The sequence below is a fragment of the Pituophis catenifer genome, unplaced genomic scaffold, assembly GCF_029215685.1.
Source record: "Pituophis catenifer annectens isolate HBS135680 unplaced genomic scaffold, rPitCat1.0.hap2 SCAF_2, whole genome shotgun sequence".
NCBI lineage: Eukaryota > Metazoa > Chordata > Lepidosauria > Squamata > Colubridae > Pituophis > Pituophis catenifer.
The window spans coordinates 46,209,638-46,236,806 of NW_027256882.1; the positions used below are offsets into that span (position 1 = coordinate 46,209,638).

At 36.3% G+C, this 27,169-nt stretch overlaps 1 protein-coding gene across 1 annotated transcript in view; it reads right to left on the minus strand.

Annotated features, from left to right (window-relative positions):
* CFAP20DC (CFAP20 domain containing) overlaps positions 1-27,169 on the minus strand; it is a 158,822-nt gene that overhangs the window by 118,988 nt on the left and 12,665 nt on the right. The window contains exon 4 of the mRNA XM_070933524.1: positions 26,829-26,901. Coding sequence (XP_070789625.1) covers positions 26,829-26,901 — 73 coding nt within the window. The remainder of the gene's footprint in view (positions 1-26,828; positions 26,902-27,169) is intronic.

Here is a 27,169-nt window from a genome sequence, read left to right on the forward strand (position 1 = left end):
GTTTTTGCACTAGGTCATTCATCAAGGCAATGAAAGCAGCTTCAATACCATATGCCAGCTGAAATCTCAAAGGGAATGTATTCACATAATCACACCATTGAGATGTACCTGGAGCTCCAAGGCTAGCAGGCTCATGCTAATTTTTCCCCCCCAGGAATGAAATCTGATTTTACAGTTTTCCTGAATCTTCATCAAAGGTCTTACTACATGTAGGGAGGACTAGGGAGCCTCATTTCTTTTGCAATGAAACATGTTCATCTCCATTAACCTGGCAGACTTGATGTGTCCGCATCCTTTTATCTCCTTTATATGTTCTGAGAACTTCACTAACTTTTTTTTGCTGTCCTCATTGTCTTTATAAAACTTCTTTCCTTTCTTCCCATATCTATTTTAGACTCCTTTTTCCATGATCATTTAATCCCATGAAATCTTATCTATCACTGCTCTAAATGCTTGCTTAGTTGCAAGATTCATATATGATATATAAATTAGGAACACCAACATTATATAACCACATATCATTATCACGCTTATGCTTTTTAACTAAGTCTTTCCTACTGGTTAATATCAAGTCAATGGCAGCTCAATGCCTTGAGATTTCTTCTACTCTTTGAAGAGAAGGTTGTCAGCAACACAAGAATTTCCAGAAGGAATTGGTTTGGCGAAGCTTGTTTCTCAATGGAAACTGACCGTAATTAATACCTCCAATCACTACTACTTTATGTTTCTTTGAAAGATCTGCAGTTTCCTTCTGGAAAGCTGAATCTGTATAGGAATTTGGAGATAACTTTAATGAAGATATGTAAATGTCCTTAGGAACAGGAAAGTGTGAAAAATAAATGCAGAACCTTGCCTTGTCCTGTTTGGTATAAATAGGGGCAAAGGGAAACTCTGACAATTATTCTGTCATTACACCCTACAATAGGGGTGTCAAACTTGCGGCCTGCGGGCCAGATGCGTCATGTGCTGGTCACACCCACCGCCAGTTTAGCAAAGGGGGAAAAGTCACAATACGTCAGGTGATGACATGATGCCACTAGTTTGACATATTGCCCTATAACAATAGAGTAGCATTCCTGTGATGTTTGCAGGGTCTGGTTCCTGAACTGGCCTGCCTCTCAGGGCTAATACATTCATATCTTCTGCTTGGTTGGGTGGACAAAGTTAGACAACTGCATTATTCATTTTGCGAACTCCGTGTGGCATCAGGAAGATTATCCACCCAGTAAACGCTCAGCTCCATCCAGTTGCCCAAACTCTACCCCAAATTAAGAGATTACAGGGTAGTAATAAGGGAGTTATTTAAAACAGCTGCATTCTACAGTATCAGGTTCATTCACTTGGATTTCTGAGCAGGTATAGGCATTTCTGACATAGAATGCAACATCTGTTTCCCTTCTATTGCTTAATTTATTCCTTGTGAATAAATTATATCCTTCAATTGCTTTATTTTAATCAAGGGAGACATGTGACCAGATTTATTAAATCATATTTGTCTCTCTGAACTTGGAGTTCATGTTAATCTTCTCGTGCTCTGAACATTAGTATATATCATGAAGACAATGCCAAAACTTCCCATTTTTTCAAAGCTTGGCTAAGTAGGCCCATTTTACCAACAAACCCACATGTTTCACCTAGATATATTTTATCAGTCTTTGTGATGCACAGGCCACACCGAACAAGCATTGGATCATCACTGGCTCCAGATGATTACTTAAACTATGACACCCCCCCCCCCCCAAAAAAAACGAATTTCTTCTATCAATTCCATTTACAATGTTTTTCCTTTTCTGGTTTTCTTCCAGGGAGTAGAATGGAAGGATGGATAAAAACACCTGAGTCTAAGATGCTCTACTACATAAATCTTCAAATCCCATGATGGCACAGTTGCAGCTATTGGTAGTTTTTTTTTTTTTTTTTTTGCAATGCCATTTGTTTCTACAGTGACGCTTAAAAGTTTGTGAACCCTTTTGAATGTTCAATATTTTTGCACTCACAAAAGGAAACTTTTGTAGAGAAGAGATCACATTTTATGTCACATTTATGCAGAAATATTGAACATCCAAACAAGTTCAAAATTTTTTAAGCATCGTTGTATGTGGGTTAAAAGTAAGAGGTAAATTTTAGTAGACTTGTTACCAACTTAAAAGTTTTGTCAAACTTCTAGACCTCACTCCTGGCAAACTCTAAATTTCATAAGCCAGTAGGTTTGATCGGAACACATTTATTTGCTACTTTCTGAATCACAACTTCTTATTTTTTTTCTAGCCAGACACTGCTGGAAAGATTTTGTCCTATAGATGTCGACTATTATGTCTCTCAACCCATAGTGCTGTCAGTCTTCCAAGATAGACCAAACTAGAAAACCAAAATCATGATTGCTAATACTACTTTTATTATAAGCTTACCGTAACAGAATCTTTTAAGCCTGAATGAACCTCCCCACTTCCTTCACCTTTATCAGAAGTAGGAATGGTCTCATCTGAGATGCTTACTTGGGTTACATTTCTGTATGTTTCTTTTATCTGTTGTCTTGGCTGTGTTGCTTCCTCTGTTTTTCAATATTACTCCTACAGTCCCTTACAACTGTCCCTTTGTTTTCTTTCCCTTAAGATTGTACCATTTTTTACAAGGGCATGAAAACTGTTTTTGTGTACCAGGGGTGCAAAATATCTTCCACAACTCTTGATTCAAGTATTTATTCACTGGCTTTCTCCTCCTTCTGAAGAGCTAGTACTTCTAGCAATTTGTTGTACAGTATCCTATTTTCCTTTGTTTTCATTAGTGGAGGTGAAGTTTTTTTGAATATCCAATACTTGTATTTGTCAGGGTTCCAAGTAAAACACCCATAATGAACAAAACTCTGAGGCAAGTAGATTCCTCAAAGAGTAGTTTTAGTGGATATATCATATTGGCACGAGCTGGTTCCCACAGTTTTCACCTAATTAAAAGTTTTTCTCCCTTTCCCAAACTATCAGTCACATGGTCCAATCAAGGTGTCATCTGGTTGCCTGGTAACTTCACTCCTCCTCTCTCTGACCACTTGTGGGAATGTCCTTGGTTCCCAGGAGAAAGCATTTTGTTTTGGCTACAAAACCCCAGCTATCTCTATTCCCCACTTCCCTATCTCTCAGTTCCAGTGTGGCAACACTGAAGCCTCAAAATGGCCTTGGTCAGGTCAGCTTCAGGGTTGACAATATTCTTTTTTTGAAGGACCACTACAATTATGGTTTCTGCAAAGACATGATAAATTGTTTTCAGACAGGATTACACACATGCCACAAAATGGTGAATCATAACTGCAGGTTCCTGGTCATCTTTTCTTTTTTTTTCTTAAGGATATGAATAATGTCCTTTTTGAGTGCCAGTGGTACAAAATCTTCAACATCTCTTGTTTCAAGTATTGAAGTTTTGGATTTCATTAGAAACTTTTTGAGATCAGCTGAAGACTTTTGATTTTTTCCCCTTTTTACACAAGACCTCAGGTTACCAAATATACATTTTCACTTAAACTAGAAATTTATTGGGATCTCCCCCTTCCAATTCCCCTTTAAAATGCTAACAGCTGTCCTGTCCTATTAACTCACTCAAGCTTATTCTATAAAATAGTATTCTTCTCTTTGATCACTCTTCTCTTTCCGTTCTGTTTTTACTTTCTGTCCTCTCAAAATACTAGAATTACTATAAAAGTTTGGATTTCATTAGAAACTTTGGGAGCATATTTAACATTCTGAGATTGTATAGTACCATAGACACTTAAAGGCCTATTCATAAAATGCTGTCTCTGTGGACTAGGCTAGTCACAAAATAACAATATTCCCTGCCATCTTTTCTGGCCCACAAGATAGTGACTATCAGTGTTAGCTTCTATTTACTTTTACTTTCCTGACAGCAGGCAAATTTTGAAACAATGCTCCAGAATTAAATTGTATATATTTTTATTTTCTCAAATAAATGTTAAATAAAATCCAAGATTATGTTTGGAAGAAAAGCACATTATTATCATTTATTGCATTTTGTTTAAAATTAAAATGTTGTAAAAACTTAACATTGAAATTAGCCAAGAAACCTGAAATATTTCCAGGATTACATCAGTAATACTTTAAGGTTCCATAAGAGCTAACAGTTCCATATTCAATCTGGGAGAAAAAACAAATATATCTTGAGTCTTCTAAAGTTCTCTTTTGAACAGATTATCCTAATGCCAGTTTCCCCAAGTTTAAACTATTTTGTACTCAGTTTTATGAAAAGATTATCTGTTTAGCCAAGCTTTAGAAAACTGTGCCAGATGATACAGAACCAAATATGTAATCCGCAAAACAGCTTTTAATTTGTCCAATATGGATAAAGCCCTGTAATGAATATAAATGTGCACAATGTTTAACTAATGAACCTTTTCCAGGAGCAGCTTATTTATGACTAAGATTTAACTATTTATGTTTCTAATTAATTTTGTTGGCTTGTCTTCCTTAATTTATTGGCAGGTGTCCATTCCATTTTGCTCTTGTGTTTATAAGGTGACCTGTTGCAGATGAACAATCTGTTCATTGACTATAAGACTGGCATAAAGTTTCACTGAATGTCATACTTACTCATGCAAGTAAACTAATACACTTTTATAAATGTATTCAAAAATATACTTAGAATACTGACATATATTAGACATATTGAAAGTTTAATCTGGCAGTAGATGTTTTATCTATATAGGTAGTCCTCGCTTTACGACCACAATTGAGCCTAAAGTTTCCATTGGTAAGCAAGGCATTGTTAAGTGAGTTTTTCCCCATTTTATGATCCTTTTTGCCACAGATGTTAAACAAATCACTGTAGTTGTTAAGTGAATCATGAGGTCATTAAGTGATTGTGCTTCCCCCATTGACTTTGCTTGTCGGAAGTCTGCTGGGAAGATTACAAATGATGATCACATAACCCCAGGACAGTGAAACTGTCACAAATACATGCCATTTGCCAAGTGCCCAAATTTTGATAATGCGACCATGGGGATGCTGCAATAGTCATAAATGTGAAAACTGAACATATGTCACTTTTTTCATTACTGTTGTAACTTCAAATGATCACTAAATTAATGGCTGTAAGCCTCATGTTTTTGCCATACCTTGGTAGCGAAGCAAAATGTGATCCTCAAAATCTCATATAAAATAAATCTGTAGGTCTTTTAAGTGCCACAAAATTCTCTGAGGATTTCAGACAAGGCTTGCAGCTAAAAGGCAGGGAGGGCACTGGCGTATCTCTTTGCCCCAAAGAGAGAAGACATTACTCTCTTGTCTTGGAAAAACTTTACCTTCTGTTTCTTTTACCCTCCATGGTCTAATTATAACTTCTTCCTAGTCCACTGAAACTATTGTAAGCCAAAACAGGCAATGCTTCAGTTTGCCTCCTGCTTCGTTTAAACCAGGAATCAAGTAGCTTAGTTAGGCTAGGGAAAAAAAATATCACTCCAGACAGGCAGTCCACACTCTTGCTCATTACCACTTAGTCAAAAGAAGTTTATAAAGAGCAGCTACAGCCTGCAGGCAGGATGTGAGAATTGCTTGGCTGGAAAATTTGTGTGGTGGTGATAGTGGAGGATGGGGAGAAATAAATGAGTGAAAGGATCGGACAGAATATTCTTTCACTGTTCACTGGAAACAGGTAGTCTCCGACTTACAATGGCACTGAAAAAAGTGACATGACCATTTTTCACACTTAACAACTGTTGCAGCATCCCCCACAGTCACATGATTAAAATTCAGATGCTTGGCAACTGGTTCCTATTTATGATGGTTGCAGTGTCCCGGGGTCATGTGATTGCTTTTTGAGACCTTCTGACAAGCAAAGTCAATTGGAAACCAGATTCATTTAACAGTTGTGTTGCTAACTTAACAATTTGATTCACTTATCAAGTGTGAAAAGAAAAGTCATAAAATGGGGCAAAACTCGCTTAACAAATGTCTCGCTAACCCAACAGAAATTTTGGGCTTAATTGTAGTCAAGGACTATCCATATTTTTTCTGTGTGTTTCAACGCCAACCGTCCCACTGTTCTCCTGATTTCTGGGCTCTTCCTGAAGTTTTCTTTAGGCAGGAGTCTCAGGCAGGGATGTTCTTACTGATTCTGGGGCTGTGAACAAGTAAAATCTTCAAACTGGAGAGGATGGATGGACAAATGATAAAAGGACTGAAAGGCCAGGTCTCTGAAAAGTTCTGTAGCTTGTGGCTTTAGAGGGAAGGTGTGGAAAGGCATTTCACGTAGCTTGGAAATAACATTTAGAAATAAAGGAAGAACAGCGTCCACCTACATCTCCCTAGTAGTACCTGCTTATAACTATTTGTTGGTTTTGGTTGTATATTGCCAACAAGCATTCATACTTCATAGTGAACAAAGAACCAGTGAGCTCATCCTTTCACTCATTTACTTTCCTCTTCAGCCATCAAGACTATACAAACACACACCCATACTGAGTAAACAAATGAGCAGATAAAACAGCCACCATAAACATAAATTAATAAGTGATTAAGTTGCTAAGTTAAAATCAATTAAAAAGCAGAAAAATAAGAGATTAATTGCATGATGGTATAGAGCAGCGGTCCCTAACTTTTCCAGTTTGTGGATCGCGAAGGGGGGAGTGAGAAAAAGGGAACGATTTTGCATGTCACATATGCATGCACTGTTTTCACAAATGCAGCTTTGCGCGCACTCGCCTACCACTTCTGCAGCCCTGTTCTGAACGGGCTGTGAACCAGCACTGGCCCGCAGATTGGGGGGGTTTGGGACCCCTGATATAGAGAAAAGAATAGAAACAGTATCAACAAATCATGCCTTCTCACTCAGCAAATGTTTTCTGGGAAATTTCAGTTTTCTGCAGCTTCTTAAGAGATCTACTTAAGGTGGCAAAACTCATCTCTGAGGGAAGCTATCCCAAAGAGTGGACACCACTACCCAAAAGCAGTGCTGCCAAATCTTACTCTTCCTCACCCCTCCGCAGTAGTTACTACCAGAAGCATCTTTCAAAAGAAGTAGATTGAATGGGTCCTTTCTGATTGGACTATGAGTTAACTAGAATGCCAACCGTTAGTCATCCAGACCTCTGCCCCTCCATCTACACTGGGCATGAATTGTCACTAGTTGATTTGGGACAGTTATTCCTCTGGCAGCTGTGTAGAACATCTCAAAAGTCAATTAAAACATTTTGCAGTTTAATATTCAGTAGCTTCTTTGATATTCAAAAACAAACACATACTTAATTGAGTGTAGAAGTTGAATTTTCTATTTGTTTGACATGAAAACTTCTAGAAACTGAATGGGCTTGGGTCATGGGCTATTTTTCTAAGCATGTAATTACAATTTTCACCCTTTCCAAATAGCAATTGCTTTGTATAATTACATATCCAAATTGAGTTCACACATTTACAAAAATCATTCTCTGTGATTATTTTTCCAAGCCCTCTTTTTGCAAATTTTCATGTTCTAACCTGACATACTAACATCCTGACAAACCATCTTGATTGCAGCTTTGTTTTCACAACAGTTTGGTACTAAAATGACAGAGTCGAGAACAGTAAAAAGCAAATGGCACCAATGAGTTTCTAATAATTTCGAAGTTACTCTCAGTAATGGTTTGTTACAGCCTTACTTTGTGAACATTTTTTGCCAGTTAATAAGGATAAGGGAAGGCAGCATATTTGCTAAAGTTAGTATTTCCATTTAAAAACATAAGAGCCTTTCTGCTGGATTAGGCCAACAATACTTCTAATCTAGCATTTCTGCCACTTGGTACCCCAAAATCACCAGGGTGCTGATGGTCCTTGGGTAACTATCCAGACGTCACCTCCAACTCAAGATGCAATAAACAGTAATTAAATTAGTAGATTGACTAAACTGCCATTAATATGTTCAGTCCATTTTTGAAAGTATTTAAGTTGGGGGCTCCTGTCACACCTGATGCAGCAAATTCCGCGGCAATAATAAAATAAGCATTTCTTTCTAACAATATTTGTTTGTTTGTTTGTTAAATTTATTTGCCATCTATCTTGCCATGGGGCTACTCTGGGCAGCTTACAACAATAAAAGCAGAGAAGTGAAAAGAACTGTAAACATAACAGTACCGAAGTAATGGAACAATAGAATAAACAATGAAAAAAACCACAGGGATAATACAGCATTATGAGAATAAAAGATGGGTGGGTAGGGAAGCAAGGAGTGAGGGGGGATTTGCTATCAGTCTAGTAGTAACCACTTCGATTTATCAACTTAGTTTTAATGGATGATCTTGAATTTCAATACCACGAAGAACAAAATGTTCTTTGTGGCCACATTTTTTAATAATATGTGTATATATCTCTACTGTATCTCTTATCTTCTACTCTAGTTACAAAAAGCTGTAGTTTTTCCTCCCTGGGAAGCTGCTTTAATTGGTTTTGTCTCTTTTCTACCACATCCATCAAGAGTGCATGCAAAACCATGCATCTACTCTAAGTGTGGTTTTCACATTGATTTGATATAAAGTTGTTACTATATAGGTTTTTTTTTTCGAATACCCTTCCTAATTGTTCATAACAAGGCATTATGGCACAGCATAACAAGGCATAACAAGGCACCACACTGCGTGGTAGCGCAGTTGTTAGAATGCAGTACTGCAGGCTACTTCTGCTGACTGCCGGCTGCCAGCAATTTGGCAGTTCGATCCTGACTGTCTCAAGGTTGACTCAGCCTTCCATCCTTTCAAGGTTGGTAAAATGAGGACTCAGATTGTTGGGGGCAATATGCTAACTCTGCAAACCGCTTAGAGAGGGCTTAAATCTAAGTGCTATTGCTATTTGCCTTTAAAAGAAAAACAAAAACCAGAAGCTGGTTATCATGTGGGCATTTTCATGGAGCTATCCACCATGAAAGATCATTTTCTAGGGTGTCTACAAGGTTACATTTTACAATATTTACAATATGAATTCACTGCATAGGTTTTCATAATTAGCATCATCACAGTTTGTTACAGATGCTACTCTCCCTTTACCCATCAGTTACTGCCAGTTCAATTCCCCAAAATATATGTGTAAATGTTGGATTTATATATTGATTTGGTATCAATATGCATAATATTACCCTTTCTTACACTTATGAAGCTACATTTGACATTTAGGAACACATTCACTAAGTTAAAAAAGATTTTTGGGGGAGTTCTTCACAAATTCTTCTTCATCTTATTGATCTTAACAGTTTGGCATTATAGCAAACGTGGTCACTACACTGCTCATCCTGAACTTTGGACTCTTCCGGCATTGATCCTGGGGACCTTTATTTTGAGTTCGAAACTCTCCACTTATTCCTACTCTTTACTTTCTACATTTTATTCTTCAGGAAGTTACTAATCCATAACCTCATCTGTTGCTTTATTTCATGGCTGCTAAGTTTGTTTGAGAGACCTTTTGTGAAGAATTCTGTCAGTTTTCTTTGAAAACTTAGGAATATGATATCTATCAAAGCACTCATCTACCCATCTATTGACACAAAGAAATCTAGGTCAGTGAGATACAAGACTTTCCCTTGTAGAAGCCAATTTGTGGAAGCCAAACATTAATACTTTCTGCCTCACTTTGATATTAAGGTTACGTGACAAGGACACTGTCATTCCCATCTCAGGAAAAGTGTAGCACACCCTGACAGTGCTAAAAGGAAGAAGTAAAATAGCTTCAAAACTCAGCCCTACTTATTAGTGGAGGAGTATATAGAAACCGCTGCAGAGATGTATCTAAAAAGCTCTCCATGAACTAATTAGGAGATTATCATTTACAAGCACTTGGCAAAACCGCAGAAAGGAATAACCAAAATGGTGATAGAAATTGAACAACTCCTGTGAAGAAATATGACTGTATCTGTGGCTTTGTAACTTGGAAAAAAGGTGAGTAAAATGGAGCATGACAGAGAAAATAAGGCCGTTTTAAGATGGAGCCAGCCTGCTCCATTTACACAAAAATTGCTGGTTGCCTAAATAATGTCAATAATAGGTAGCCCAACAGTTATCTCCCACCTGTTTCTCCACTCCTGGTCATGTCCAAGAGGTTTACTCCCCGGGAATTTAGTTTGGTTGTATTTCTGCTCCTTCTATTTTAGGGCTCATTTAGTTTGATTACCCATAATTTTCAAGTATTTGTTTTGGGTAAATAGGGAAGGGAAAAGAGAAGCAAACAGCTAGTAGGTTATTTTGCTTTGTTTCTTATGAACAGAAATGTGGGACAGATTATTTAGTAGTACCTTTATTGGTTTCTGATGAGTACATGAATAGTATTTTAGTTAGTAAGTTATTTTGTTTCTAATGAGTGAATGATATTGATTTGTGGTTGTTGTTAAACATGTGAAATGGGAACGGGATCTGCAAATGGACAGCAAGGAAAGTCCTCGATTGGCAGCCATCAACTCAAGGTTCTTGACCACAAAAGGGTGGAATACTGGAATATGACAACCAGTAACATAATTAAAGAGATTGACAATGCAGCACTGATTGCAAATATGGAAAAAGTTAAAAGGAGACCCTGCGGATTTTACTCCACTAGTCATTACCAACTATAGGGGGCAGTGTTCATCTCCATTTTAAGGCCATTGAGCCAGCGCTGTCCGAAGCATGATGTCACGGAGTGCTGTTACCTTCCCATTGAAGTGGTACCTATTTATCTACTTGCATTTGCATGCTTTCGAAATGCTAGGTTGGCAGGAGCTAGGTAGAGGATGGAGCTCACCCCATTGTGGGTCTCGAAACTGAGCTGCCAGTTTTCCAGCCGACAAGCCCAGCATCTTAACCACTGAGCCACCACACTGCAAGATTGCAGATATGAATTACACTAAAACAGCATAAACTGTTTAATGATATTAACAGGCCATATGATACTGAACGATCTATCTATCTATCTATCTATCTATCTATCTATCTATCTATCTATCTATCTATCTATCTATCACATTTCCACACTGCCCTTCTCACATACTTCTGGGCAATTTTCAATGATGGGAGGTTCCAAACAAATAAGAGGAATCCACAAGGGTATTTTCTATCTTGGTAAGATTTGCCACCCCAATTATGGGTTGATACTCACAAATTTGAGGAAGTCTTTACAACATTAAACAATTAATGGAGAGTAAAGATATTAGTGGCTACAAGTAGTGGCCGTATCACTTCTAGTACTATAAGTAACTTGCTTCTCAATAATAGTTGGTAGTCCATGTATAGAAAAATGCTACTGCTCTCTTCACTTCTTATGCCTGTATGTGTCACTATTTTACTATGAAAAAAGCTTCAAGATTTCTATAATACATTAGAAATAAATGGCTAACTCCTAAATTGAAACATACTGTGTTTAAAATAGGTTTCTTATTTCAGTCCACCTGCCATAAATAATCTATTGTTTATGCAAAAGTACATAACCCGAAGACTCAGGACTGCATACAGTATGTCCTCTGAAAGCTTTAGATGCAGCCCCCAAAGATTTTCAAAAGTTATTATACTTTTATTTTTCACCACACAGAGGACAAATGTTTAATATTTAATATTTGACTGATGAATAATCATTATTAACTATATTTAACATTAATCAAATCAAAATAAATTATAGTAGCTCTTACCGTAAAAAGTTTAACTTTCTCCAGGCCTCACTAATTTTAAGAATTTAACCTTTCAAGGACCAGGTACAGTCCTAGACACACACACACACACACACACACACACACACACATCCCATAAAGCCTGCCATACATGAAAGTTTTATCTTAATATGAACATTTTGTTCTCCAAAATATTCCTTACTACCAGGTAAGTATGATCAACTCAAAAACTAGTTAAAAGCCAATACAGGTAGTTCTTGTTCAGTGACCACAATTGGGACTGGCAAATTGGACTTAAGTGAAGCGGTTGTTAATTGAAACCATGATTGTCTTTACGATCTTACTTTAGCTTTCCTTTATTTTACCCACCTGAAAAGGTCATAAATTTGGACACTAGCCACAAATATATATTTTCATCAACCTTTAACTGAATGGTCACTGCCTGAGGCAGTCGCTAAACAAGGACTACCCAACAGTGCTTTTTCAAGAGGCAAGTGGACTTTCTTGTTTTTCTTTGAAGAGGTTTCGCTTCTCATCCAAGTCAGACCTGAAGAATTCGCTTCTTGGATGAGAAGCGAAACATCTTCAAAGAAAAACAAGAAAGTCCAGTTGCCTCTTGAAAAAACACCTTTGGGACACTGCAGATCAACCTTGACCTGGATGTCTGAGAATCTCCATAAACATTAAACAAGGCCTACCTGCACAGCACAGTGGGGAAAAGAGAGCACTGATTTCATTTTAATCTAGAACCTAGAAAGTCACTATGGGTCCTGACGAATGGGCACCTCTTTTACATATCTTTCTATTCAAACATTATTTTGGGGAGAAGACATCATGGAGATTATTTAAAAGAGAAAAAAAAAAGGAAACAACAAAAAAAATGGAACACTAAATAGGCCAAGGCAGGAAAAGTGAAAGGAGCATGAATTAAGTATATGTAGTAAACAGCAAAGTATGTTGGTTGATTTTTTAAAAATATAAATTTCTTTCACTTTCTTACTCAAGAGCCTTGATAGTACAAGGGTTTAGTGCACCCTGTTATTAACACAGCTGCCTGCAATTTCTGCTGGTTCGAATCTCTCCAAGGCTCAAGGTTGACTCAGCCTTCCATCCTTTCTAAGGTAGGTGAAATGAGGACCCAGTTTGTGGGGGCAATAAGCTGACTTTGTATAAAATATACAAAAGAATGAAGGCTATTGCTTAAAGCATTGTAAGCCGCCCTGAGTCTCCGGAGAAGGGCGGCATATAAATCAAATTAAAAAAAAAAAAAGCAGCTTGGAAACAATTTTTGTTCAATGAGAAAAAGGATAAATATGTAATTTTTTTTGTATTTTTAATCTCCTTTTTGTTTGCTTGCTTTGAAAGTTATTATCTTTACTTTTTCTTTTCAAAAACATATCTTCATCATTACCAATAAATCTTTAATGTGACAAATAGTAGAAATGAATATTGTACCTTTCATTACTATTTTAAGCCAAATAATGTAGTTCTCTTTGAGAGGCTATTAAAAAAGTTTTTTTAGATAATACTTAAGTAACCTTTCTTTGCCTACTCCATCAGTTAGCATGAATGTTCTACATGTTTTTCTTACAATCAGGAAAAAGATTAATTTTACATTGTGGCAGTTCATAATTTAAGATCCATATGAGCCAGATTTAATAGGATTTTTAGGATCTGACTTACACTTAACAAAACATTAAGTAATTCAAATATAATAGCAGTGCTATGCCTAACACTACATTGTCTATCCCCTAACAATTTATTTAAAATGAGATGTTTTACAGTTATTTAAAAGTTTTCAGACATATCTGGCCAGCTTGATAAAAAGATACTCAAGGCCTGACAGCTGGCTGTTCATTTGGACATTAACAACTTAAACTAATGGTGAAACATTTTAAATAGGAACTCATTTGTCATCAATGAAAATATTTTTGCCACAGTAAAATGCTTCTAATGGATATGAGTGTGTGTAATGTAATATGATCCAGCAGACAAAGCAATCCTTTCTTACAACAATTTCATTTTACAACCTTGCTGGTTATGAAGAAAATATTATAAATAATAATAAAATAGTTATATATACTTAGTTACGTATACGTAGTAGATGATAGATATGTAACCAGTAGTTACAGAAAACTAAGTTTTATGGATTATTATGAGCCATCTGTGAGACAACCATATCAATCTTGCAAGTAAGTAAATTCGTAATAGTGGTTTTCATGAAAAATTTCAAGACAACGAATAAATATAAATAAAAAACACACATTCAACATATTAACACGGAAAGAAACATTATGTAATATGCAGAAAAGAAGTAACAAGCCCCCAAAATTAAAGACATGATATTGTAATGACTTCCCCGGATGCTCAGAGGAGAATGAACCAGTTCCTGGCATATCTGGAGGGGAGTTGGACAATGGCTCCAAGCAGCCAGCTGAGAGGGATTTGGCTGAAGCACAGCTGCAGCAGGACAGCTGAGGCTTCAGGTGGGGAAAGAAAACAGCTGCAGCCGGTCAGCTATGAGGAAGAGGAACTTCCTTCTGCACCTAATCCAAGAACATGTAGGGCAGAGAAAAGGCAGGAGCAGCAAAGGTCAGCCAGATTATACTCGTAAGGAGGCAGCTTTGTCCCTCTTGATGGGCTGCACTAGAAGCTGGCTATTTAGTACAGCAAATAGATGGAGATGATGTTGGGAACAACGTGTTTGGTTCCTTGCTGTGTGTCCTTGCCTTGAACTTTGGATTTTGCCTCTTCAGCTGTTTCCTTTGCGTTGCCTTCCCTTTGCCTGTGGATTTGTCTTTGTCTTGGAACTTGCCTTTGCCTTGGGAACTTCCTTTTGCCTAGTGGACTGGATTTGCCTCCTCCTTGAGGATTAGGGTTGGCTTCATTTGAGTAGCCTGTGTGGAACTCATTGGGGCTGAGCTGGTGCCGGCACAGGAAATTGCTGGAGAGTACCAATTCAGGCTCGGAAGCCTTAATAAAGACTCCTTACACCCTGTGTTTGTGTGTGTGTACGTGCATGAGCAGACAGCATGGATATAAGAAAACATTCAAAAACATTCAGAAACTAAATAAGAAGCTTGGAGAACAAACCACCACCAGCATCTACCACCAGAGCTACATATATTTTCAACATTTCTAATGATATAAGAAAAATAGAAAACAGACTGCTAATAAATGTATACTCCCTATACTTCTTCATGATGTGAAGTATTTGTTTTCACCTTATAAATATCTTAATTCAATGACAATCTTTGCTTTTAAATGTATTACCTAATTCTTTTTTTAAACATCCTATGAACATCCAAGATTTTTTCCTTTCTGTCCCTTTCTCTCAAAATATTTACTCTTTCTTCATATATTAGTTTACAATGCTATCCTTCATTAATACATATGACCAAATCATGGTAATATACTGGTCACCTATTTTTGTATTGAATCCACCTTCATTCACCTTTTTCGTATTCTCCTTGCTTCTTTTACTCTTACCTAAGTCTTATTATTCTGTTTTCCCAATTACATTAACACAGCTAGTTTCTGCTACAAATTCAAGGTATTTATTGCAGCCATAAATTTTTTAACTTAAGTAACAGAAAGCATACTGTAGACTTAAATCTTTATATATAGAAAATGGAGACATAGAAGCTTGCTTTTCCAAAAATTCAAAAAAAAACCAGGGCAGAAATTCAGGGAGGATCCAAAAATAATTAGTTTGAAACTAAAATTAGCCAAGTAATCTAGATTATCCATCACAGCATATAGACATCGGCAGGTGACAGAATATTGTTTGCTACAAAAAGCCAGCAAGTCATTTTTTTAAATAGACCTGTCTAACTGCTTGACTAATTTGATAAGACATATTTCTATTTTTTTTTAAGTGGATGGTTGGATTTTCTTTGCTCTTTCTTTTATAATGTACAACATATTGCTGGGTTTAATACTATGTCAAACTTGGGTTCTGGATCAGCTGAATCATCTGTGTCTCCAAATACCTTTTCCACTGAGGCAGGTTAACTTTTAGCTAAGCTCTTCAGCTTCTGAATCTGAATGATTCTGACTGATCCCCAACAACTGTTCTTTTGACTTTTTTTTTCTTTTGATACACACTATACAAATAAATTTCTGACACTCTCATATTTTTTGCAGCATTCTCTTTTTTCTCATTCTGTCAGGCTCCAGAAAAACCAAGAAAGACATGTTGTGATTCTTCCGAGCAGGTTTCTTTACTATTCCTCACCTATAGACAGAATCTTGCCAAACTAAAGCATGCTATCAACTGCATAAGACATATATGCTGGGAACTATTAGGGAGGCCCCATCTTCAACCTTTTTTTCACTCACAGGACCTATCTGAAGTGAAATGTCTCTTGCTCCTCTGGAATGTATTCCATTCCTCCTGGGAATCTGGATGACATTCTATCACACATTTCTTTTTCACTTCAACTTTCTAACAGATATCTTTTTTCATACTTCATAAATCTTTTCACACTAGTATGAAGAGGCGATTTGGGGGCTCTAAATCAGAGGAAATTTTCTCAAAAAGGGGACAATCTTTGCAGTTACATCAACCTCAAATTAAAATGAAAAACCTCCTCAAAATAGAAGTAGGAGGGATGCAGAAAGACTGGAAAAAATATAAAAAGAAAGCAAGAATGGAAGATTAACCTTTTCTTTTGGCTTTGTAGTTGTTCTACTCATGGTTAAAAATGATTATGTTTTAGGTGTTATAATTACTGAGGGGGAAAAAGTATAAAGTTAAAGATGTATTAATGGTTGATTAATCCTTTTTGGTTTTCTAGTTTATGTATTAATGGTTAATTATGTTGATGATTATCTTTCAAAATTTTAAAAGTTGGAGGGAGGAATAATGAAGGGGGGAAATTTAGAAACTTAAAAAATGTAGAAATTCAATTAGTGAATACCTAAGGTTTATTTTTTGTTATGAGATTTCAAAAATAAGAAAGCAGGAATGGAAGATTAACCTTTTCTTTTGGCTTTGCAGTTGTTCTACCTATGGTTAAAAATGATTATGTTTTAGGTGTTATAACTACTGAGGGGGAAAAAGTATAAAGTTAAATATTGATTTTTAAATATGATGCATTAATGGTTGATTAATTCTTTTTGTTTTTTTAGTTTATGTACTAATGGTTAATTATGTTGATGATTATTTTTTAAAAAAAGAAATTTTAAAAGATTTAATTAGTGAATATCTAAGGTTTATTTTTTGTTATGAGATTTCAAAATATCTGAACTTTGAGAAAAGTAGGAGGGGGAAAAATGTTTTTAGGTTTGAATGTTTGAATGTTTAATATTTGTTAATGGTTTTAAAACTTTTAGAGTTATTGGATTACATGCTATTTTGAGTCTATAAAAAGGGAGGTTGATGAAATTGTAAAAGGGGAGTTAAGGGGTCTTGGGAGTTATTAAATCTGGCAGTTAGCTAGTTTATTTTAGCGAATGTTTGGTGAAATCTATGCCCTGTTTTTGTTCTGGGAAGTCGGGGGTGGGGGGTGGTGAGGAGGGGTTGAAGATTGAGTTTACCAAGGATTGATTTTTTTTCTTTTTCTTGATGATAGTTTGAATGATTGTTTATATTGTATATTTGTTTGATCAGAAAATAAAAACTTTTTATTAAAAAAAATAAAAAATAAATCTTTTCACACTATTTAAAGTAGCTTTCAAATCTTATTTCTTCACAACTATTTCCATTTCTTATGGCATTCAATAAAAATTTAATAATATATGATTGTACTTTCTCTGAACTGTTACATTTTAACAGTGATTTCTTCCACATTTTGTTCTCTTTTTTCATGTTCATGCCATTTACCTCACAAGCACAACCAAAACCCAATGTTATGCTCAGATTATTCTATGCAAGCCAGGATCTCTAAACCTGAGAATGCCCTACAAGCCAACATATTGTTGTCTGTATCTTACCAAGCAGGAGGAATATGAAGCACACTGTCTTAGATGGCAATATACATACGGCAAACATTTAATAAAACAGTAATAATAATAGGAGGCAACAGTTGAAGACATTCGGCCACTTATGACACTACTCAAGTTAAAATGTCTGGAAATATTTTTTAAGGAAACACCTTAATATTTGTGAAGTTTGTGAGATGTATATGGGAAAATGTTTCAGCAAAACATATTAATTAAAACACAGATGGACCGACATGTGAATTAGGTTTTCTTTCAACTATTGGGACCCAAGAAATATTGAAGGAAGGATTATCACTTTGAAATTCATCAGAAGGTGAAATGCCAGCTACTGAAACAATTTTATTATTATTAAATATAAACACTCTTACAATTTAAACTATTCTGGTAGACCTAGTTACACAAGGTCTTGAGTTGCAATTAAAAAAGAGGAGTTGGTGTAGTAACTCCAAAGCCCTCAACTCTAACCAAAAAGATTATAGAAGCTATTTTTTACTGATGTTTATCTGGTGCATATACATTTATATTTGTGTATACACTTATATTTGGTGCATGTGCATGTGTTCAGCTAGATAATAGATCATACAGACAATGATTGAATGAAATGACTAAAATAAAACTCATTTATGTAACTGTGGAGAGCTATATGCTACAACTCAAACCCCTGTGTGATTACTCTTAGCAACCCACAGATAGATTTTCTCTAGGACATTTGTCCTGTTCGTTTCCTTCCATCTACCTCAGGATTAGATTTGAGCAGAGAGATAAGTTTGTCCATGTTATGTCCAAAATATGATAATTTGAGCTTCATCTTTTCTGCCAGAAGTGCCTGAAGGCTGGTTGCAGTACCTGTTGTCATTAGTTTGGGCTTTATATTTAATCTTAGCCTCATTTTTCATTACTAGAATTTTCTAGCATCTTCTAAGTAGGGAAAGCCTTTTAAGGTATCTTGGATGCTGATATCTCCGTTGTACAGATTTCAGTGTAGTACTTCAATGTTATTTTGATCTTCTTTGAAGCAGTTATTATCTGTTCTCTGGTGTCCTTTAACATACCAAGTCGAGGTTAGAAACTTCTTTCTGAATTCAGAGACTTTTTAGAAGACTCTCCTTGGTTTTTTTTCATGCCTGCTGAAAAAATCTTCAATGTCTTTACAGATGTTGCTGTAATATGCTTACTGTCTCTTCTAAAAACTTTCAGAAATCCTTTGTTAAGTTGCTATGTGAGATCTTTGTCTTTCTTCTCTTTGGCTTCTTGTCTCTTTTTGGTGATTTTCACTCTTCTGACGTTTGACTTTACCTCTGTTTCTTGATCTTTGGCAGTGTCTTTTCACATCCATCCTTAACAACTTCTTTAAGTTCATCCCACAGTATCGTACTTCTGGTCCCCTATCAATGAGGTGAAGATTTCAAAATAATTCCAAAGGTACTCAAGTTCATATTCTACAGACTGGTTGTCTTTCTTCTCTCACCTTATCTTAACTTGGAACATGAATATGAATAGTTTGTGATCTGTTCCGTAGTCAGCCCTGGCCACATTGTCACTGTTATATTAGAGTTCTTCCACCTCCTTGTGTCAATAATATAATCGACCTGATTTCGGTGTACTCTATCTGGTGATCTCCATGTATACAGGTGTCATTTTGATGTTTTCAGGAGTGTGTTAGTAATTAAGAAACCCTTCTAGGAACACTGCAGTGTAGCAGGCCTTGAGGAAAGCAAACTCTGTACATGCATAATATATCATGGTTTTGTTATTATTCCCAAACTCTAGCAACTAAGCAAGCTCTGCCTTTCTGTTTCTGCAGTAACTGCTATCATAACAAATAAATACATTATCTCATTTAACCAAGACCTGCATTCTTTATTTATGATGGCATTAATGATGGTAAAATATCTTAAGCTCAGACTTATGAGAATTATGAATGCTTTTGCAGATATTCTTGTTGGTTGATCAAAATCTGCCACAGAACAGAATGCAAAATAATAATAATAATAATATATGTTTATTTGAAAAGAAATGTTAAAAAAGAACAAATGCTATATAAAAGCACCATATTTTTTGCATAATAATAAGATTTTTATAGTTTTATCAAATGAAAGGAGGGAGGTGGAACACACACATCAGTGTAGTTTATTTTATTTATTTATTTATTTGTTTGTTTGTTTGTTTGTTTGTTTGTCATATTTCTATGCCGCCCACTCTCCGAGGACTCTGGGCGGCTTACACCAAAAACAGTATACTCAATAGCATATTTCCCCCAACAATCTGGGTCCTCATTTTACCCACCTCGGAAGGCTGGAAGGCTGAGTCAACCTTGAGCCGGTGAGATTTGATCCACTGATCTGCTGAACTAGCAGTCAGCTGAAGTAGCTGCAGTACTGCACTCTAACCACTGCGCCACCTCAGCTAGTTACACAACTCATATACAAAACTGTATTTATCACAATGAAGGTACTAGCTAAGATAGAGAAATTAATTTCATCAGTGCTGCCAAATACTGTCCTCTTCAGCAGATTTATATCCCAGAAAGAAACTATATGTAACCTCAACTTAAGCTGAGCAACTTAATGTGTTCAATTATTTTCCAAAACAGTCAGCAGCTGTACAAATGCATATTAAAGAATAATTAATATGTAATATGTCTAAGCAGTTTAAGAGGGTCAGCATGATATAGGAATTAAGGTGCATGAGGAAGTGCTAGTCCACCCTAAACCATGGAAAAACTCTGGGTGATTGTGTGCCAGTCACACTCTCTCAGGATTTATCCACCCTACAAGGGGGCTGTTGTTGGGTAAACAGGCGATCTAGAGTGTGGGATTGAAAAAGCAGAATATAAATCTAACAAATTAATAAGTATTAAGGAAAATTGTGGCTCTCTCTTCTTAAATACAGAGACACACATTGAAATGATGACAGCGCTCCTGGATTATACCATTCAGATTAAAGGGGTAAAATTTGCACATCTGAATTCTTCCCATGAAAAAGCTCCCCCCTCCCCCCCTAGGTGTTACCTAAAATCAATGTTATTAGGTTAGGCTTTTGAGGCTTCTTGCTTCATTTTACCTCTTTCTTCATTTTATGTTTTAGGAATTCTCCAATTCTCCATCTTTATATTTTTTTTTTATTTATCGTATTATACTGGCCTTACTTTTTTTTGCTGATTGCTAATATTCTTTTATGCTATGGATGAAAGATGTCAGCCCATGATAACCAGGCAGGAAAGGTGACTAGATGAACTAATTCTACTTAATTGTAAGGCTAGATTAATAGAATCTTGCAAGTCTGAAGGCACAACCTCACAGAAATATAGCTACCTTCAATAAGGCTCTCCCACTAAAATGGATTATAATATATAAATACAGAAATTTATTTATTTATAAATAAATACAGAAATAAATACAGAAATCAACCATCTTGTGGGGTATTAGTCAAGCTAGATTTGAGCAGCAGGACACAATGAAATCTGAAACGTTTATATATTTGTGGAGATTCAGAGACTGTGGACATAGCTTATATATTATTTGAATGCCAACTGTATAAGAAAGGGAGATTGATATCTTGGGTCACACATCAGAGAAATGGCTATTGGGATTCATACTTTAAAACATCACATTTTATGTGTATTCAGAAACCAAATATTACATATAGCACAGCCTTTCATCTAAGCAGAACATATAAATGAGAACTGAATATGTGGATCTGATTGGGCTAAATTGTAAGGTGATAGAAAAATATTACAAAATATATTTTGTTATACATAATATATATTGTATCAATAGAAGATAATATTTGTAGTTTAGGACTGCAATGAGGAGTCTTTGGTGCTCTCTGAGATTAGTTGTTTTCTTGCAGACACTTCATTATCAAATTAGATAACATCATCAGTGCTACAAGGGGTGGGGTTTTATTTTTATATGCTAGTGCCGTGATGGCGAACCTATGGCACGCGTGCCATAGGTGGCACGCAGAACCCTCTCTGCGGGCATGTGAGCAGTCACCCCAGCTCAGCTGCACTGCGCACGCGCCTCCCAGCTGATTTTCTCTGCCACGCATACGTGGGAGGGGCAGGGTGCATGCGTAAGACACATACACATCTGGGGGGTTGCATGTGCATGCGCAGGGGTCATGCATGTGTACACAGGGTCACACGGGGGTCACACGCGCATACATGGGGCGGAGGTCACACGGGGTTCACACGCGCATGTGTAGGGGCGGGGTAGCATGGAGGTCATGCATGCATTGCATTATGAGTGCGGATGCATGCTTTCAGCATGCAATGACAGAAAGGTTAGCCATCACTGTGCTAGTGCCTTGCCCTGTCAATGTTGGTGGGAGTGGTCGTGGTGATTCCTTGATTAGGCTATTGTTTTACCATTAGCTTGTATGTTTGCGTTGCTAGTTCTTTGATGGGGTATTGTTTACTTCTTGATTGTTGATCGAGTGTCAATCTCTGTCTTTCTTATTGTTCATTTGTATTTTATATTTGAATAGCTTCTTATGGCTAATCACTAAGGTATTATTATTATTATAGGCTTCATCAAAAATTCTAAAAAACATAATCACAGCTGTCATCTGTCACTTCATTACAATGTAAATGACACATGAAGAGAAAAAAATCACAAATGTCAATCTGTCTATACAGGACTTACAATTATAATACTATTAATTCCTATAAAAGAAATTATATAAACTCTTGTACAATGGTGCAGAAATCTCTTGAATACTATGTGCGTGGGGAAATTAATGTTAAATACTATTTTCTGTTATTAGAATTGTAACTTAATATTAAGATACCTACTTCTGCAAATAGAGTTTAATGCATTATTTGCTAGTGTATCATGTTTCTGTGTAACTGACATGGAGATCATTGATTTTTATAGAATATGAAGTGCTTTAATGACTCCTAAAGGTTGAGGATTTAGGGAATGCTTATAGTATTTATTTATAGGAACACTATAAAACTCTTCAGATACAATAACATACCTTTTAGCCAAGTAGTTCATTAAGAAATCAATGCAGAACTTTATAAAAATGTCTATAATGCTTTTAGGGCATCATTACCAATACCGATAGATGAGATAAACATCTGATTCAAAGTTCAATAAGCAAAGGGCTAGCTAGGAACCTTCAGGAGTCAATCCTCAGATAATAAAGTCACTTTGGCTCTTAAAAAATGTATAGGCCCAATGCAAGGCAGATTTGAATGAAATACAGTGCAAAGTTGGAAGAGTTCAGAGTTTTCTGCAGTAAGAAAGTCTACATCATAGAGTTAAAAATGTATCTTAAAAACAAAGAACACTTTATAAGAAGACTTGGGCCAGACATTCTCTCTCAGCCCTTACAGGGCTCTTACAGGGTTGTTATTATGAAGAAAAGAGAAGGAGGAAGGAGTACTAGCTATGAGCACTGCCTTGAGTTACTTATAAAATAATAAAGGCAGGATAACAATCTAATTAATAAAAAAACCATATAGCAATAACACATAGACTTATATACTGCTTCACAGTGTTGTACAGTACTCTCTGGATGGTTTACAGAGTCAGCATTTCCCCCCCAACAATCTGGGTCCTCATTTTACCGACCTCGGAAGGATGGAAGACTGACTCAACCTTGAGTCAGGATTGAACTGCTGGTAGTCAGCAGAGTTAGCTTGCAATACTGCATTTTAACTACTGCACCACGATATAGTATGTTCCATTCCACATGATCCAATATATAAATTAGTGATTTACAAACATTGCATTTTATGACACGCTACAGAAACCTTCAGCGAGAATATTCAAATGTCATTTTGAAGTGATTTAGTTTGCAAACACAGGTAGTCTTTGGCTAACAACCATTCGTTTAATGACCTTTCAAAGTTATGACGGCATTGAAAAAAGTGACTTATGTCCAGTTTTCACACACTTACGACCACTGCAGTATCCCCACTGTCACGTGATCAAACTTTGGGTGCAACCGACATGTATGTACAATGGTCGCAGAGTTCCAGGCTCCTGGGATTGTCATTTGCAACCTTCTTAGGGAGATTCTGACAAGTCAATGGGGGAAGTCAGAATCTGTTAATGACCACAGGATTCACTTAACAACTGCAGTGATTCACTGAACAACCGTTGCAAAGAAGGTCATAATATTGGGTCTGATTCATTTAACAACCACCTTGCTTAACAACAGAAATTCTAGTTTCCATTGTGGCTTTAAGTCGAGGACTGCTTGTTCAGAGTTTCTAATATATAAGCCTTGGAACATGAAACTAGTGGGACTTCTGGTGCACTTCAACCAGAAAATAGAAAAAAAAATAACTTGTAGTAGACGGAAGTCCTTGGAGATGTTCATGAAGTCAAGCTCACAACTGAATTTACATTCTCTTTTTACAATGGGGAATTAGCAATAGCACTTGGACTTATATGGTGCTTCACAGTGCTTTACAGCCCTCTCTAAGTGGTTTACAGAGTCAGCATAATTGCCCCCAACAATTTGGGTCCTCATTTTACCCACCTCGAAAGGATGGAAGGCTGAGTCAACCTTGAGCCTGGTGAGATTTGAACTGCCAAATTGCAGGCAGCCGGTGATCAGCAGAAGTAGCCTGCAATACTGCACTCTAACCACTGTGCCAATTTAAATAATTAAACTATTTTAATGATGGTATGGGGTAATAGTTAAGATGCTGAATCAGAGCAAGGTGGCCTTAGGTTCTAATCCTCCTTTAGGCAAGGAAAACAGCTGGATACCTTGGCCAATCACTCTTTCTCAGTTCTATTCCTCATCAGGCTCAGAACAAAACAGAACAGAATAACAGAATTGTAAAGTACCTTGTAGATCATCTAGTCCAAACCCCTGCCCAAGCAAGAGACCCTACACTATTTCTGACAGATAGCAGTCCAGTCTCTTCTTGAAAGCTTCCAATGATGAGGCTCTATGACAAGCTTGCTGAGAAACAAAACTCTTCATTGCTTCATGCAGGCATCACATTTCTGTGTGAATTGCAGCAAGTATGGGACAAAGTACAGGACCCTCCAACCAAGCAGGACAAATGCTAGGAACAACATGTGAATACTTTCCAGTTATTTCCTCTATAGCAATGATATGCTGAGACAAGATAAGTCTATGCTATATAGAAATAAATGAGATTTAAGGACACAAAACACTTGAGTGTAGGTGCCCAAGATTAAAAGCACCCAAATACAATCTTTAACATTTTATCAATAATGGATTAGACTTTTTCTTTTATAACAACACTTTACAACTCCTTTATTTCAGTATTACAAAATCCTTTCAGTATCTGTTTACTTGGTGGCAGAAATATGTGGTTATTTTTATGTTTTATGTTCAGTATTCTAAGCAGACATAAGGGAAGAAAAAAGAGGGAGAAATATAACCCATTAAATGTTACTGTAGAGTCTCTGAGTTTCTATAGAAGCAGTTGAAAATATTTATTTAAAATGCATTTCACTGCCTTCCTTTGAAAAAGCTCAAGGCTAATAAAATGAATAAAACGTCAAACTCATAATCTAAAAACAAGGTTTATATGAGCAATAAAAAAATCATAACACTGAAACATGATTTTACTTGTGTCTTTCACCAACCAAATTGTAGAGGAACAGGACCATAAATTACCTTAAGATAAGATGGGTGGTCTTTAAAATAGATAGATAAAAGATAGATAGATAGATAGATAGATAGATAGATAGATAGATAGACAGACAGACAGATAGCTAGATAGATAGGGCTGAAGCATTTTAAGCCCTCCATTTCCTGAACTATGAGGAGGAGGAAGAGGAGGAGGAGGAGAATAGCACAACCAAACTTGCAAAATTCTGTTATGATGGCCAATCGCAATAAAAATAGGTTTAATCATCTGTGGAGTTCATTTTCTGGTCCGGTCTACCTAGTGGGGATGACATAAATAATCTATAGGTCCTCAATTTATGACAATTGAGCCCAAAATTTTTGTTGCTAAGACAGTTGTTAAGTGAGCCTTTTCCCGTTTTATGACCTTTCTTCCCACAGTTGTTAAGTGAACCACTCTAGTTGTCAACTTAGGAACATGGTTGTTAGGTGAATCTGTCTTCCCTATTGACTTTGCTTATCAGAAGGTTGCAAAAGGTGATAGGATAGGATAGGATAGGATAGGATAGGATAGGATAGGATAGGATAGGATAGGATAGGATAGGATAGGATAATTTTATTTCTATACCGCCCCTCTCCCGAAGGACTCGGGGCGGTGTACAGCCAGGTACAAACACAATATAAATATCACAATTTAAATTTAAAAATTATTAAAAGTATTACATTCAAGGCCAATTAGCTAAAAAAACCAAAAATTTAAGAATTCCGAATTTAAAACTCAATTATGAAGCTAGCCCTGACTGTCGGAAGAGCAGGGTCTTAAGAGCACAGCGGAAAACTCGGAGGTCAGAGATCTTGCGTATGTCCGGGGGCAGTTCATTCCAAAAGGCAGGTGCCCCCACACGGCCCCCCGTGATCACACGGCCCTGGGACACTGTAACCGTCATAAATATGAACCTGTTTCCAAATGTCTAAATTTTGATCATGTGACCATAGGGATGCTGCAATGGTTGCAAATGTGAAAAATGTTCATGTCACTTTTTTCAGTGCTACCCTAATCCCTAACAGTCACTAAATGAATGGTTGTAAGTCAAGGACTACCATGGCGGCGTAGTGGTTAGAATGCAGTATTGCAAAGCTAATTCTGCCGACTGCCAGGAGTTCGATCCTCACTGGCTTAAGGTTGACTCAGCATTCCATCCTTCCAAGGTCAGTAAAATGAGCACCCAGATTGTTGGGGGCAATATGTTGACTCTGTAAGCCACTTAGAGAAGGCTATAAAGCACTATGAAGCGGTATATAAGACTAAGTGCTATTGCTATTGTGTTGGCACTGCATTTTCCAGGCATTTTCAAACCAAAACAAATGAATAAATAAATCAAGGCTGAAGAAGAATAAATTTATCTCACCCTTTTAAAATGTCAAAAGTAATTATTTAAAGTCTGTTCCTAAAATCAGGAACTAGTCACCTGATTACTATTTATAATAATAAATTTATTAATATACAGTATTTTCAGTATGACAAATATGCTTAAATCTTCTAAAAGATTTAAAATGCTTAAAATCATCTAACAGCAACCAAATAAGATGAATTATTCTATATCAGTTTGATTATGTCATTAACCTAAAAGCTGTTACATTTAATTAACAGCAGCCAGTATTAACTTATTTGCTTAGTATCTACAGCGCATCAAACATGATAATAAAGTTCAATATTATCTTACAGTAACTCGGCTGAGAAATCTTGTCCCAGTGGTATGTACATTTGAAGTACCAAAAATTGCTGGATCAGTCCAACTACAGCAAAACGAAAGAAATAAATTAAGAATAACATGAATATTCATGTATTACTTTCATATTTCTCAAAATGTACCTACTATGAAAATAAAAAAAAAAAAAGAATTTAATTATTTTTGAAATATGTTCTTAAAAACAAATTGTGCTCCGAGTAGAACTAGAACAAAACATGGAATCTAATTATTTTATTTAGTTTTCCACTGTGTTGACAGAGTGCATATTCAAAATATATTCTACATGGACACAAAATTAATTAATGTCTTAACAT